The 17,071-nt window shown below is 41.7% G+C and overlaps 1 protein-coding gene across 1 annotated transcript in view; it reads right to left on the bottom strand.

Annotated features, from left to right (window-relative positions):
- Positions 1-17,071, bottom strand: part of NPSR1 (neuropeptide S receptor 1) — a gene marked incomplete at both ends in the record, with an annotated part of 136,715 nt that overhangs the window by 119,276 nt on the left and 368 nt on the right. Inside the window, 1 exon segment of the mRNA XM_079931945.1 lies at positions 13,344-13,523. Coding sequence (XP_079788071.1) covers positions 13,344-13,523 — 180 coding nt within the window.

The raw sequence follows: 17,071 nt of genomic DNA, 5'->3' as shown, positions 1-17,071 counted from the left end.
GCTCCGGACGTGCAGGCTCCGCGGCATGTGGGATCTTCCCGGACCGGGGCACGAACCCGTGTCTCCTGCATCGGCAGGCGGACTCTCAACCACTGCGCCACCAGGGAAGCCCTGAACTAGTGTTTTTAAAAGTACTTTTAGTATTTTTTTTTCATAGCATTACCTAAGTGAATCACATGGTCATCTGAAATGTGAAGAATAATTCTGAAAAATTTAGGGCTCTTTTCTTTGGGAAGGGGGAGAAACTTTCTCTTCCTTGGTTACTCGGAAACATACAAACCATTCTGAATCACTGTTTATAAAACTCTGTTCAGTACCTTTGTAATCTAGAAAATAGCAGGATGAGAAACATGAGAAGAGCCAGGCCCTGCGCCACCCAAAGGCAGAATATATGAAATGTCTGTTTGACTCTCACTTTCAACGGCTTGGCTTCAGTACTCTAAATGTGTAGTTTTGCACTTGGTATTCGTGTCGCTTGGGAAGGTGTTCAGCTCAAAAGTAAAAGTAAGCCCACGTAACCATGGCTGAAACAAATAAAGTTATTTTTTTCACATAATAAGAAATCTGAAGATAGGTAGCTGCTGTCCTAACTCATTGAAATTGCCTTAGCTTTTCTTTTGGGTTTGCAAATGGCTGCTGCAGCTCCATGCATTGTATCTGAATTCAAGGGAGGAAGTAAAATTCCAGCCACGTCTTTCTCTTTTTATCCAAAAAAAAAGAAAAAAAGAGAGAAACCTTTATCAGAAATCTCATAGACTTCCAATTAGTTTCTCAAACTGTGCTACCTTTTACTACAAGGGAGTATTCAGCTGGGAAAGCGAGAAGGATGTTGAGATTAACTATGGGGTCAACCAAACAGCACTGCTATCTACAGGAGTCTATTCAGGACCTGTTCCTGAACACACTTTCCCCTTCTCCGGGCTCATGTAGTTCCTCCTTTCACCAATGCTGTTGATGTTTTCCAAAATTTGGTAGCATCCTCAGTATTCCTCACTAGTACTAAATATTATATAGTAAAGATTCATGCTAAATGGCTAATGGTTGATGTCTACTTGTAAAGTAGAATAAAGAGGACCCTTGGAAAACATTCACGGAGCTATATCCTGAATTCTTTGTCAATATTTATGCTTAGCACAGTGCTAAGTCTATGATAGGGTTCACTGACTCTTCAAGACTCTCTGAGGGTCTTATCAAGGCATGACTGGTGGCACTGGAGGCAAGTGATAAAACAAGATACAGCTCCTGTCCTCATGGAGCATAGTTTGTAGACACCATGAGATAGATAACAAATGCATAGACATATAATATCATTAAATCAAAGACTCTTGAGGAGGTGACGTTTAAGCAATACCTATGTGAAGTGAGAACTTCATTATTCTGTCTATTTTGATCCATACTTAGTGCTTTTGGAGGCTCCTCCATCTTGAATTCCGTACTAATCTTCTAAATCTGTATCCCATTTCAGGTCCTCTGGGGGTTTTAGCATTACCTCCACTATGCTGTCACTTGGGGGTTTATAACTTTTAAATGAAACATGCTTTGAGGAAAGTTACATCGCTATAGAATACTTTTTATCAAGTAATACTTTATACAGAGGAAAATTCACCCTTTGAACGCTCAGTTTTGTGAATTTTGACAAACTTAACCATCATTGCAATCAACATGTAGAGTAGTTCGATAACCCAAAGACAGTCGCCTGTGCCCTTTTGTAGTCAACCTCTTCCCAGCAACCACTGATTTGTTTTCTGTTCTTAGAGTTTTGTTTTCTCAGCAACATCATGTAAATGAAATCGTTATAGCATTTTGAGTCTGGCTCCTTTCACTTAGCATAATGCATTTGAAATTCATCCACGTTGTTTTGTGTATCTGTAAGTTTATTCTTTTTATTGCCAAGTAATATTCCATTGTATAGATGTACTACAGTTTATCCTTTCTCTAACTGCTGGACATTTGAGTTGTTTCCAGTTTCTGGCAATTTCAAATGAAGCCAGTATAAGTATTGACATACAGGCTTTTATGTAGATATAAGTTTTATTTTTCTTGGGCAAATACCCAGCAGTAGGATTTTGAGGTTGTATAATAAATGTATGTTTAACTTCTTAAGAAAATGGCAAAAAGTTTCCAAACTGTCTTTACCATTTTGCTTTGCCATCAGTAATGTATGATGGTTCTAGTTGCTTCACGCCCTGGCCAATTCTTGATATCATCAGTATATTTCTATTTCAGCCATTCTAATAAGTGTGTGGTGGTATTTCATTGAGGTTTTATTTTGCATTTCACCAGTGATCAAGGATGTTAAGCATTTTTTCATGTGCTTAGACACCATTTGGTGATATATCTGTTTGAAAGTTTCCTATTGTTTTAAGTTGGGATTTTTGTTTCTTTTTACTGAGCTTTAAGAATTATTTATATCTTCTGGATAAAAATTATTTATTAGATTTGAGGTTTATAGATATTTCCTCCTAGTATGTGGTTAGCTTTTTTATTCTCTTAATAGCATCTTTTAAATTATAGAAGTTCTTAATTTTTTTTTTAACATCTTTTTTGGGGTATAATTGCTTTACAATGGTGTGTTAGAAGTTCTTAATTTTAACAAAGTCCAATTTAATAAATTTTTCCTTTATGGATTGTGCCATTAGTGTTGTATGTAAGAAATTTTTGCCTAATTCAAGGTCACAAAGTTTATCTCCTATATTGTCTTTTTATTTTATTTTAGGGTTGTTTTATTTTAGCGTTTACACTTAGGCATGTGATCCATTTGGGGTTAATTTTTATGGGGTGTAAGGTTTGGGCAGGGATTCCCTTTTTACATATGGCTATCCATTTATTCCAGCAACAATTTTGCTTTTCTCCATTGAATTGCCTTTTTATTTTTGTCAAAAATTAAGTGACTGTATATGATTGAGTCTATTTCTGGACTCCCTATTTGTTCCATTTCTGGTTGTCTATCCTTTCCTCAATACCACACTGTAGCTTTATAGTAAGTCATAACAAGCTATTGTGAGTTCCCCAACTTTATTCTTTTTGAGAATTGTTGTGGCCATTCAATTTCCTTTGTCTTTCCACATACATTTTAGAATCATCTTATCAATTTGAGCCCCCATGTCATCGTCCTTCCCTGCCTCTGCCAATCTTCTCTAATTCCCCAAACCTGCATATGATTGGACAGGAAGTCCCATGGCTTCTTCCTGTCCACTCTCAGGCAATCCTCGTCTGAGCACTGACACCACTCATTGGGTCATTGTAACTGACTCTCTTTCCTCAGTGTCCCCTCCCTACATCCCATCCAGCACTCTGCAGCCTGATTAATCTCTCTCAGTCACAGTTTTCACTGCTAACACTTTTGCTAATAAAACTTCAAAGATTTCTTCTTGCCTATAAGGAAAAAACTCCATATTGTTTAGTCTAATGGTCCACTTGGGTCTTTTTATCTCTCTCTTTTATCTAAATTCAAAGCTTCTGTTTACCTGTCTTCAATGAAGAGTGACTTGATTTTCTATGTAGAAATCCTCCTTTTTTTTTTTAATTCCCACTTCATTTTTTTTACCTCTTTATTGGAGTATAATTGCTTTACAATGGTGTTAGTTTCTGCTTTATAACAAAGTGAATCAGCTATACATATACATATATCCCCATACCTCCTTCTTCTTGCGTCTCCCTCCCAGCCTCCATATCCCACCCTCTAGGTGGACACAAAGCACTGAGCTGATCTCCCTGTGCCATGCGGCTGCTTCCCACTAGCTATCTATTTTACATTCGGTAGTGTATATATATCCATGCCACTCTCTCACTTTGTCCCAGCTTACCCTTCCCACTCCCTGTGTCCTCAAGTCCATTCTGTACGTCTGCATCTTTATTCCTGTCCTGCCCCTAAGTTCTTCAGAACCATTCTTTTTTTTTTTTTTTTTAGATTCCATATATATGTGTTAACATAAAGTATTTGTTTTTCTCTTTCTGACTTACTTCACTCTGTATGACAGACTCTAGGTCCATCCACCTCACTACAAATAACTCAATTTCATTTCTTTTTATGGCTAAGTAATATTCCATTGTATATATGTGCCACATCTTCTTCATTCATCTGTTGATGGACACTTAGGTTGTTTCCATGTCCTGGCTATTGTAAATAGTGCTGCAATGAACATTGTGGTACATGACTCTTTTTGAATTATGGTTTTCTCAGGGTATATGCCCAGTAGTAGGATTGCTGGGTCATATGGTAGTTCTGCTTTTAGTTTTTTAAGGAACTTCCATACTGTTCTCCATAGTGGCTGTATCAATTTACATTCCACCAACAGTGCAGGAGGGTTCCCTTTTCTCCACACCCTCTCCAGCACTTATTGTTTGTAGATTTTTTGATGATGGCCATTCTGACTGGTATGAGGTGATACCTCATTGTAATTTTGATTTGCATTTCTCTAATGATTAATGATGTTGAGCATTCTTTCATATGTTTGTTGGCAATCTGTATATCTTCTTTGGAGAAATGTCTGTTTAGGTCTTTTGCCCATTTTTGGATTGGGTTGTTTGTTTTTTTGATATTGAGCTGCATGAGCTGCTTGTAAATTTTGGAGATTAATCCTTTGTCAGTTGCTTCATTTGCAAATATTTTCTGCCATTCTGAGGGTTGTCTTTTCATCTTGTTTATGTTTTGCTTTGCTGTGCAAAAGCTTTTAAGTTTCATTAGGTCCCATTTGTTTATTTTTGTTTTTATTTCTATTTCTCTAGGAAGTGGGTCAAAAAGGATCTTGCTGTGATTTATGTCATAGAGGTTCTGCCTATATTTTCCTCTAAGAGTTTAATAGTGTCTGGCCTTACATTTAGGTTTTTAATCCATTTTGAGTTTACTTTTGTGTATGGTGTTAGCTAGTGTTCTAATTTCATTCTTCTACATGTAGCTGTCCAGTTTTCCCAGCACCACTTATTGAAGAGGCTGTCTTTTCTCCATTGTATATTCTCCTTTATCAAAAATAAGGTGACCATATGTGTGTGGGTTTACCTCTGGGCTTTCTATCCTATTCCATTGATCTGTATTTCTGTTTTTGTGCCAGTACCATACTGTCTTGATTACTGTAGCTTTGTAGTATAGTCTGAAGTCAGGGAGCCTGATTCCTCCAGCTCTGTTTTTCTTTCTCAAGATTGCTCTGGCTATTTGGGGTCTTTTGTGTTTCCATACAAATTATGAAATTTTTTGTTCTAGTTCTGTGGAAATCCTCCTTTTTAATTTGCGTATGCCTCGTTCTGTCACTTCTCCCTCACCCCTGTCTTTTCTCCCCTTATCTAAGTGACTGCATTCTCTTCCCTTGTATCATAATTATTGGCTGTCTCTTTCCCCCATTACACAGAATTGTCTGAGAGTGACATACCTGTTTTGTTCATCTTTGAAACCCCAGTGCCTAAAGTAATAGTCAAGCCCATCTGTGATTCTCAACTGGGTAAGGTAAAGGGGTACATGACATATGGGGAAGAAAAGAATACAGTTTCGAAGATTGTATTCTGCATGTTTATACTTTGACTTATTTTTAGATATGATATTTAATTTATTTTGAAATTTAAATTGAGAGAGAAATATTTAAGTTTATCTATAGTTGTTAAGAATTTAAAAGGCTGAAATCACCTTAGTAATATTTGTTGAATGAAAGCATTAGTTTCCCAGCCCCTTAGGACAGTGATAAATCCTCTTTGGCTCCCTAGTCCCTAGTATAAGGTCCTACCCAGCGAAAGCAGTTGTAGTCTCACTGTTCACAGCAGAGACACATTTTCTGCTTGAAGTGTCCAGAGGCAGCAGACAGGAACGATGTGTGACTAACTGATTGAGATTCTAGTAGACAAGGCTGACACATTCACCCCACTGGAGCAGATCCTGTTGTCCACAGGTGGTGCCCTCTGCCCTCTGCACTTTGCAGAAGATCTCTGTGGCTGAGTTTCTATAATCGGGCATCAGAACACATAAGTGGAGAGCAGGGATGTGAATGTGAACACCCTTTTCCAAAACCTGCCCGATGTCTTAGGGCTCAGAAGTGGATGGCTTCCAGGTCTCAGATGTGGAACCAGAGCTGGTGGCAAGGGAAGGGGAACAGACAGATCTTGGATGTTGTTTGCTTCAGGTCTAATGACCTGTCTATGCATCCTCCCTGCCAATAGGGCATGCTGTGCTGTCAGGAATTCCCTAAAATCATGGTACCTTTAAGTTCAAACCCAGTGGCTTGTAGAATAAGGATTAAGACTTCATCCACTCTAATGTGTTCACACGAATTTACTGAGAATTTAGGAATAAACTTGTTATACAGATTGTTTCTTGATATGCCCTTTCATTCAACAAAATATTTTTTGACCATTTGTCTACCATGTGTCAGGCACTACGCTAGGGGTAGTGGGATCTAGAGCTGCCTTAAAATGACTGACATCTTGTGTGTGTGTGTGTGTGTGTGTGTGTGTGTGTGTGTGTGTATCTGTGTATGTGTGTGTTGGTCTATGTTTATGTGCACACGTATGTGTGTGTGTGTGTGTGTAGGCAGACATGCATGTCAAGAGATGAATCTTGTTGCACAGAGATTTGAAGCGCTTTGGAAGCATAAGAATAGTGATGATGCTGATCTACTAAACAATCTGAATTCTTCACAGATGAGGGGGCAATTGAGCTTAGATGTGATATCAGAAGAAAAAGCTATGAGAAAGGCATTCCTGCCAAAGGTAATATTTCCCTGGAGTATGGTATTCAGTGCAGCATGGTACAGGAGGAGAGGAGAGGAGTTGGGGGGGGGGTGGTCCAGTCAGACTGTGCAGAGCCAGAAGGCCAGGCTGAAGAGTTTGGGTTTTATTGTGCAGAAGGTGAAGGTCAAACCAAGCTTTACAGCAGTATACTATGTTCCCCTCACTGGGGGCATTCAGTTAAACTACATCTCCTATGCCCATCAGCTAATTAATTCTTGCCAATGGAATCAGAGTCAGTCATGTGTCATTTCAGGCCAAAGCAGATAAGAGAAGCTTTGCCATCTCCCTTGCAAGCTGCTTGTTCTAGAAGGCAGAGCTACAAGTTTATCTGCCTGCAACTGGGACGTGAGAGAAAAATAAACTTTTGACGTGTTAAACCACTGAGATTCAGGGTTAACTCATCACAACAGCCCTCTGAATGACACTTAATTCTCAGAATCATTTGCCAGGTAAGTAAACCAAGGCACAGGTAGAAGCAAACTTCCCCATGGTCACAGCTCGATGGTGGTGGCGCTGGGACCTGACCCCAGCAGTCTGACTTTCCAGCCTGTGCCTCTCTACAGTGATGGGGAAGAGTCGAGAGCCTGAGTTTACCTGGGGATGACTAGGCTACTTCTTCTGCCATCAGCTAGACTGAGAGGTCCAGAGAGAAGCTAAGTTCAGTTACAGAAAATAAAGTTACATTTCTTGTCCACTTGAGAACATAGCTCGAAACATTCTTACCCACTCTATCAACAGGAAATGACTTCAAGGATGACGGGGTGACATTTTTTTTGAAGCATTAATGGATATGCTCCTTTCTACTTCCTTGAGAAAACCTCCCAGAGTCCAGGCAGCCAGAGAGCTCTACCCGATCTGCCCTCAGGGCAGTCTTTACTCCAGCAGTGCAGACAAAGAGACACAAGTCAGCCTGGGGCTTTCAAAAATACCTCATGGAGGATATCATAAGTAGCTTGAAGAGAAGTGTCTTTTTCCTTTGCAAGAGGATGTGTCATTTGAGCATTCAGAGCAGAGAGTCTGGAATAATAAATTTGTCAGAAAACAGTCAAGTCAGTTTCCCCACCAGAGAGAAAGCAGGCAGCAGGAGACAGGAGTGTCAGACGGTACAATAGTGGTACAGAATGTGAGAGGATATTGTATTGGCCCCTTATAAGGCTACCACAAAGAGAGGAAGAGACCAAGGCTGCGAGCACAGGATTAAAGGGTGCTGAGCTACACTTACTGTATAGGAACCAGGGGATGGCAGCCCCTGGGGATTTACCCAGATTTTTATGGCGTGGGAGTTGAATAGATACGATGGCCACGTGGGGAGAGAGAAGACCAGCCCAAATTTGGGAGGGAAGCAGTCAAACTTTTCATTCCCAGGAAGGATCCAGAAATTCAGCCAAAGTTGAGAGAGGGAAAGAGGGAGATGTGGGCACCCGTGTACCTGAAGGAAACGAGACAAAGGTATGCTGCAGCAGAAAGCAGTGCAGTCTGACCCGGGCCAGATGGGGATCCAGACAAGGGTGTGGAACTAGCATGACCACTTATGAAGCCCAGACAGTCCTCTTCATCTTAGCTGACGCCAACTTGCCCAGATTCCTCCCAAGGTCAGCCTCCTTCCCTCACTCTGACCACACACATGTGAACACACACGCTGTAGAAGCATCATTCCTAGAGCTTAGATGCCTTTCCTGAGTCAGAAAGTGGGAAAACCCTTCACAGGCTGGAAAACTCTGCAATTCTGAGTTTACTCTGAATTAACTAAGATTGTTTCCTGGCATCAGATATATTAGTGACCCAAAGAGAAAGTTAGTTAAGGAAGTTACCCTTTCTCACACACTAGAGTACATAGCTTGGGAACTGCACAATAGCCTTGTGGAGCCAACAGATGACACACGTGCTTTTCTCAAGGACATGGAGTGAAGGTGAACATGGTAGAGCTGGCCCAGGGCAAGGGATTGGAAAGTGGTGTGCAGAAAAAGGCAGTGATAGCAGCTCTTTAATAATTATCTAACTAGGCAAAATTAGTAGTAATTTCCCTATGAACAGCCACATTATTCAACTCTCGAAACTCAAAATGAACATACTGAGTTAAACTGATTAGAAGAGGACAAAAAAATGTAAATGCAAGACCTTTGTTATAACTTGCAGGAGATACATTGGGAGGTCTAGGACTGAGGGCTCCTGGATTCCAGGAAGGGCATCCTTGACATTGTCCTGGGGTCCAAGCAGGAAGTGAGACAGGCAAGTCCTGCAGGGCTGTGATGAGACAAGAGGAGGGTTCAGGGAAGCAGGCAAGTGGGTAGAGAGGAGCTGAAGTGACAGTCACTGAAAGTGAAAATGCTGGTACACAGTAGGTAGAGAGAGTTCTTAGAAATGACTTGTCAGCCTAAATATAATAAAAACAAGCACAGTATACTTAAGCTTCTTACATTAAGCTTTTCCTAAAGCTTAGTGTGAAATAATTGGGGCATGGGTTGAACTGGAATTTGCTTTTGTTATATTAATGGAGGAAGGGTGTGTTAACAAAATTAACAGTAAGACTGCAAGCAAAGGGTGCAAAACAAAGGCGACAAACTGTCCAATCACCCTCAAGCACTTAGAAGCAACCATTTACATATAAACAATAGTTAGACTAATTGCATATCATTTGTAATGACCCACTGAAGGAGATTCAATAAAAGATCTTCTTCAGGTGATATATTCACAGTCTTGGTTCATATTTCTCCCCTCACCTGAGAGTAATAAAACTGAGTTCATTTGCATTATTTTATAATTTCGGCAATTTACTAATTCAGGCAGGTTTCCCTCCCCGTTACTTTGAATTAATTTTCTCATCGTTAAGAATCAGGGATTCAGGAACCATTGCTAACGAATTCACAGTCAAAATTAAAGGCTATTGGGACTTCCCTGGTGGTCCAGTGGTTGAGACTCCGCACTCCCGATGTAGGGGGCCAGGGTTCGATCCCTGGTCAGGGAACTAGATCCCACATGCCGCAACTAAAAGAGCCCGCGTGCCACAACTAAGACCCAGCGCAGCCTAAATAAATAAATAAATATTTTTTAAAAACAAAACAAAAAAAGTTAAAGGCTATTAAGAAGAGAGTTTCATCTTTGTCTTCCACTTGGACAGGCTCATATTCAGGTCCTCCATTCACTTTCTGATGAGCCAGGTCCCATCCTCCTTGAAAGCATCTGGTAGATTCTTGAAGCCCATATAATTGCTTAATGCTGGGGGCTAGGAATGGAGGAGGTGAACTGGATGAAACCTTGAACATATGAGAAACTGGAAACTGTGAAGGAAACTGGGGCCTGAGCTGAGAACCTTGAACCCAGGACCACAGAGCGTTAGTCATGTGAAGCCCAGGATAGAGGAAGGGGGAGGTGAACTCCCCTCTGCCTTCCCTGCTGATATCCAAGGACACACTTAGGTTGACAGAGTAGGTTAGAGCAGTGGGGAGCAGGTGTAAGAATTTGGAGATGGAGATGGGGGAGAAAGAAAAGGCTCTGAGCTTGTGAAGAAAGGGCTAGTAAGGTCTAGACAGGGGTGTCTTGCCTCCTGCCAAGAGAGCTTTGGGTTCAGAGAAGTACAGGGCTACGTTGGTGACTAGGTTAGAAGTCCAGGCATGAAGACTCAGTAAGGCAGCTGAGGCTAGGTAAGGTGGCAACGGGGTGGGTATGGGTTCTCCAGGGCTTAAGCAGGTACGAGGTATGATGGCACAGCTACTTCCGTACCCACCCGCTGGCAACTATAACTTACCTTCATCACATTGGTTTAGAAACGGAATAAGGATGAGCTGAATGTACCTGCAGAGAAGGACCTCGGTGAGTATAGCTGATAGAGACCCAGCAGGGCAGGGGCTGATGTGTGGAGCAGCAGTTAACAAGACCCCCACCTCTGTCACTAAGAAAGCAAACTTCCTGTTGCCCAGTCTGACAACATGTAGACAGTGGACAGAAACAGAACACCACATTTCATTTATGCAGTAAGTGTTTATTGAGTAAGCCTAGCATGGTGCTGATTTCTGGAGAAAACAGGAAACAAACATCAGGCATTCCTTTCACTCAAGGAGCTTAATAACTGTTACCCATTTACCTGATGCTTATTGCAAGAGCAGTTAAGGAGTGTTGGATTAAGTGGCAAGGAGAGAGGTACACTCCAGGACACTACTGGAACTCAGAGGAGGGGTGGGTCAGGGGGGCTTCAGGGAGGAAGCAACCCAAGAGGAGCCTTAAAGAGTGGGAAGAATTTAGATAAACACAGGTGAAGATGGAAGGCAATTCCAGATGGGAAGATACAACATGGGCTGAGAATTAAATGAGATACTTCGCAAAAATCGTTTAGAAAAATTCCTGCCACCAGGAAAGCCCACAGCCAATGAAAGGTATGACTATTGCTCTTGCTATTAGTTCTGGTAAGGCTGTTACCATTTCAATTTTGATGACATTTTTACTGCTTTTGGAAAAGGCAGTGGAGATGAAAAGGACAAGTTTGGGAGACAGTAAAGAAGCACATTTCTGACTTTCTTCTTGAGAAGGTTGTGGGATAAAAGGGTGACAGTTTTCATCAGAACAAGAGGAACAAGAGTGCATCAGAGCTGTTTCTGTATCAACAGTGCATCAAAACTGCTTGTGCTCAAAGGGGACCATGGAAAAAGTTACACTAAGACACTTAAGCTAGTTCCCACCAACACCACTACTGACTTCTATGTAACTAAAAATCACTGTTTTAATGAATGATTATACCTCTCAAAAAATGAAACAACCTTCTAAGCTCCTGGCCAGACATATTTACTCTCTTTCTGCTCCTCTCCTTGTCTAATGGCCCAATTTCTTGAGAGAAAACTTATTAATAGAAATGAGATGAAAACGATGTGATGCTCCTCAGTGCCTGGAGATGATGTTGCTAGCACAGAGTACAAATACCAGAAGAGACTGAGCAGGGATTTGTTCGTCCACATACTCAGAACATCCCCTTAGGAGCTGTATTCAAAAAATGGCGAATGAGATTTCAGCTGAGAATGATTATTGCCTGAATCTCAGAACAACTGCCGTATTGCTGATTATTATCCCTCTTGCAGTGGCCCGTCTCTCTTCATTCTGTTTGCTGTCATGTTCTATCAATATCAAAGAGGCTGCAGAGGCAGCATCGCTGAGAGGAGTGGTGTGTTTCCTGGGTGCAAAAAGCCTGCTTCTCTAAGAATCTCTGGACCTGCAGGCTGATTTCATAGAGAGGATTATTCAGTCAACAGTAAATGGCCCCAAACTCCAATTGCAGCTTCTATTTTCTGTCGTGGAGCCGGGCAGCTGGGCTGTGTGTGAGCATTCATGCGTTAGGAGGTGGTGCCTGGGGATAGGTCCCGTGCAGTCAGCTGAAGTGACTTGTTCGGCTCTGCTTTGCTATATTGTCTCTTGGTCTCTCCAGCACCAGTGAGGCCGGCTCCTGGGACAGCTCCCTGCTGAAAGTTTTATTCTGAGTGTTGGCAAAGAAGCAAAGCTCCAACGTGGATATTACAGCAATTCTAATTTGTCAGTAAAAAATAATAATTTCAAGAACACCCAGAGGATTAAAAAAAAAAAAAACTGCTAGAATTTTTCCTGAAGTATTTTCCTTTTTGGTATAAAAGACCAGTTTGAGCCCTGGGAACTAGTGTAACAACTGAAAGCACCATCAGGCAGCCTGTGAAGTAACCTGACGTCCCAGCATTCCCATGCAAGAAGCAGGACACTGTTTTCCAGATGCCCGGTTTGTTCCTGACCACAGTCTTGTTCAGAGGAGGAAACAGTATTAGCTTAATGAGGACATTTTCCTCAATGTGGCCCTTGGATACTTTGAAGGTGAAACTCACTGAACTCCGGTTTCCTCATCTGTTTTAGGAGGGCAACTTGTTGCAAACAGTGACATCACCAGCTACAGTCAAAGACCCTATTTCTCACTGATGTTCAATGCAAAGACTCAACAAAGAAAGTGTGATCCTTCCTTCCTTCCTCAGCGCTGTCTCTCACTGCATCAGGTACTGTCCTGGGCAATGTGGGCTTTCCACTCCTCTGATGTTCCTAGCAAAAAACTCACAAAAGTAACCCTTACAAAAAACAGACATTTCCAGCACTACTACAGGATCAATTAAAAGTGCTTTCAGGGACTTCCCAGGTGGTCCAGTGGATAAGACTCCATGCTCCCAATGCAGGGGGCCAGGGTTCATTCCCTGGTCAGGGAACTAGATCCCACATGCATGCCGCAAAAAGGTCCCGCATGCCACAACTGAGGCCCAGCGCAGCCTTAATAATAAATAAATAAATATATATATATATTTTTTAAAAAGTGCTTTCACCTAAGGAAAAGGGGAAAATTAAAAAGTCATCCACTCATGAATGTTACTCATGATTCACACATTTGCAGCAGCAGCAGAAAAACAAACAACAGACCCCACCCAGTATTCTTAAGAAATTACAATATAGGTCCTTGCACAGTATGAAAAATTCATTGCTTTAGATCATCAGTTTTTTTGTTTTAAACTCTTTTCAGTAAAGAAAATAAACTACACTAATTCACAATGTTGGCTACACTCTTTTAACTCAGTCTAACATTCTACTTTGTCTTATGACTTAAAATCAGTGTTCAGAGTGGAAAGCAGGAAACTCACCTTAAAGGAGTAGTAGAAGGAGCCCCGTTCCTCTCCTTCCACCACTGCAGTGAAAGTCACTGTTTCCGTGCAGAGGATGGGAGAATCCAGTGTCTGCCCAGTCCCGTTGGACTTGGGGCTGCCCTCCGTGAGGTGGGGCCGAGCCCAGCTGTCCCTGCGCCTGCTGCCGGGGACAGAGTCCTGCCCTCTCGTGAGAGCGGGGCAGCAGCTGCAGCTCTACACCTCCCCTGCCTCCCTAAGCTTCTGCTGGAGCTCAGCTGAGCAGAGACACAGAGCCCTGTGGAGCCCACCTCACTACAGAGCCCTGCCTGCTTCCTGAAACCACGTGCTGCTCAACACCCCACATTCCAGCCCAGCATAGGGGGCCTGTTCCCCAGAACAGGCAGGAACCCCTCACAGCGATCCACGTGGTTCCCCGGACAGGCCTCCCTGCTCAGTTGTACTTTTCCTCACTTCCAGGACAGACCGCCACACATCTGCTCCAGCTTCAACAATACAGGAATTTGGACTCAACAGACAGTCGATTCATTCAGGTCATGTTTGTATTTCTGAAATCAAATCATAATGATGCATTTGTTTCAGCTGAGGGTGCCTTCTGACTTAAAATCCTCACCCAGCCATTTACTTAGTAGCCTGTACGTTATTTTGGTAAATGTGGGCAAAGAGCACATTTGTATTTCACACCCGTGGTTCTATTCTAGGTTTTCAGAGGGCAGTGCTCAGAAAAGCCTGGGGTCTGTCTGGGGTTTGTCAGTCAGCCACGACCCCTCGTGATGCGACTGGGATTGGTGCCTGGTAGATACTCTTATCACCTTGATGTTCTTTTATTTGATCTTCAAAACAACTCTGCGAGGTAAGCAGGGAACATATCTTTATATTCTCATTTTACACTAGAAGAGACTGCTTCTCACCATGAAATGACTTGCTCAGATCCCACAGCTGGTGATGGAAATGAGATGATAACTCATTTCTTCAGAAATTCCTAGACAGAGGTGCTTTTACTGTAACATACACTGATTTGCATCAAATCTCAAGGGCCTATTGAGGCATGAAGTTAACATGAGTAAGGGGAGCAGGCCAGGTGCAAAGCAAAAGGACTAAGCTGCTTGTATTACAACCAAGCATGATACCTGGTAACTTATACTGAAAATGTTCTGTGAGCCATATATGCACAGCCACTGGTTAACGACACCTAGTATAAGAGGTAGTATATTCATAAAAGAATATAGCCCCCATGATATTGCCTGGGAAAGTTGTAGCATAATCCATCCCGCCTAGGAAGAGGGCAGTGTGATAGAGATGAGAAGATATTAAGTCTATACTGAAGGGGTAGCAAATAGGAGGGAGCTGTTCAGAAAACAGGATGAGCTGTGAACTCTTAGGGAAAGGGTGAAAACAGGACGACAACCCAATAGCAAAATGAGCAAAGAGTATTCTGACTGGCAAACACGAAAGAAGTGCTTAACCATTAAATAAGAAAAACAACTTAAGACAGAATTTTTATTCATTGGCATAGTGAAAACTAGGGTCTGACTACCCCAAGTGTCGACAAAGATGAGAAGAAATGGGTGTACATTTTTACTTCTGGTGTGAGAGTTAGCTGATATGGTCACCTTGAAGAGCAATTTGTCAGTATCCAGTAAAGCTGAAATTACATGGTCTATAATTTCCATCTCTTTATCTGGGTTCCTTACATGTATTTAATTTAGGGAAATTCACTGCACTACACACATAAAATGCATGCATGTTTTTTGTAGGTCTGTTTTACTTCAATAAAAATTTATAAAATGAAATCTGTGAGAAACTTCTGGGGAAGGACAGAAGTCAGTTAAGTCATAGTGTGGTCAGGATGAAGAGAGAGAAAATGGTAGATGCCATGGACAGGGAATAGGTGGAGAGAGAACCTTGGGTTGTGCTGTTTTCTTTCCACTCATGGTCCAGTTGGATCAGTTTTTGACCTGTGGCTACCCAAGAGAGATGTTTATGTATGTGTACAGGAAACATGCACAAACATGCCTTTGCAGCATTGCTTGGAAACAAACCAGAAGTAACCTAAATATTTATGGTGACAAAATCAATTGAGAAGGTCGGAACCAGAAACTACTCACATACCCATCAACAGTAGACTGGATAAATAAATTTCTATGTAATCATATAATGAAATACTATACATCAACGAGGATGAATAATCTATAGCCAATGTAAAATTTCGCAGGGCTAAAGAATGGTGTAAGGCCTTAAATTGAAAGGCTACAGCAAGTGTGAAACTGGAGCATAAAAGTCTAAACAAATAATAGTAAATTTAAGAATACTGAAGACAAGAAAATTCTAAAAATTTCTAAAGAGGAAAAGCAGAACTCTTACAAAGAAACAAACATCACATAGGTATCTGATTGTTAACAATAATATCAGATGCAAGTACCTAGAATTTTGTATCTAGAAAAGTTATCATTTATGTGTGAGTATAAATAATGATTTTTTTCTGACATTCGTGGCTCCAAAGTGATCTAGTTTGGAGGGTGATACGATTGGCAGATGATCTTGACATGAATACCAGACTATTTTCAAAAAGAAAGAAAAACAAATGTATAATTTGAGACATTTATTGACACCATTCTGCAGAGCAGCATATTTTATACATGATGATATGACTTTTATACATTTAAAAAACCCTCATCGTTTGCCATTTAAGGCAAGTATTGGGTTGACCAAAAAGTTTGTTTGGATTTTTCCGAAACACATGGAAAAACTGAACGAACTTTTTGGCCAACCCAATACCTTTTATTGGGTCAATAATTGGGAGCTCTCCTCAGTCCTAATATAAATTTACCACACACAGAGTCCAAATAATGGACTATCACATTCACCATATTCAGTAGCTGACACCTGGAAACCTGATTCTGGAAGTTCATTTGCAGGGGCTACAAAGCAAAAATGTGGGGATAGCAGATTCCAAGTCTGCATCTGTCTTCAGAAGCTTCTGTGGATATTGTAGTCAGAGCTAAAGAATGGAGCAGGGTCTCAGGTGACTGTGAATTTAGTTGGGATTTTCTTTCAAGGACCAGTGATACTCGTGGTGTGACCTAAGGACTGGGATCATCTACATCGTTACCTGGAAGCTTGCTAGAAATGCAAATTCTGAGGCCCCACCCAATACCCACTGAATCAAAATCTCTAGGGGTGGGGCTAAGGAATTTGTATTTTAAAAAACCCTCCAGGTGATTCTGAAGCATGCTAGAGTTTGAGAAGCACTCTCCCAGAGAAGAATGCCAAAACTCATGGTGTCATGAGAAGGATGAACTGAATGATGTTGGGTGGAGGAGCTTGAGTGGAATTGGTGAGGGATTGAAATGCATCCATTGGCGTTTAGGCATAAAATGAATGTGATTACCATTTTTTTTTTTTTTTTTTTTTTGCGGTACGCAGGCCTCTCACTGTTGTGGCCTCTCCCGTTGCGCAGCACAGGCTCCGGACGCGCAGACTCAGCGGCCGTGGCTCACGGGCCCAGCCGCTCCATGGCATGTGGGATCTTCCCGGACCGGGGCACGAACCCGCGTCCCCTGCATCGGCAGGTGGACTCTCAACCACTGCGCCACCAGGGAAGCCCATACCTTTTGATATATTTCCAGAATCAATTCTGTTGTTCTCTAACATGATGCATATAAAAATGGTATTCACATGCCTAGAACATTCTCTCCTGTGTTTACTGAGATTTTGATGAATTGCCC

This window comes from Stenella coeruleoalba (genome assembly GCF_951394435.1).
Source record: "Stenella coeruleoalba genome assembly, chromosome: 9".
In the NCBI taxonomy this organism is placed as follows: Eukaryota; Metazoa; Chordata; class Mammalia; order Artiodactyla; family Delphinidae; genus Stenella; species Stenella coeruleoalba.
This window is presented reverse-complemented; position numbering and strand designations above follow the sequence as displayed.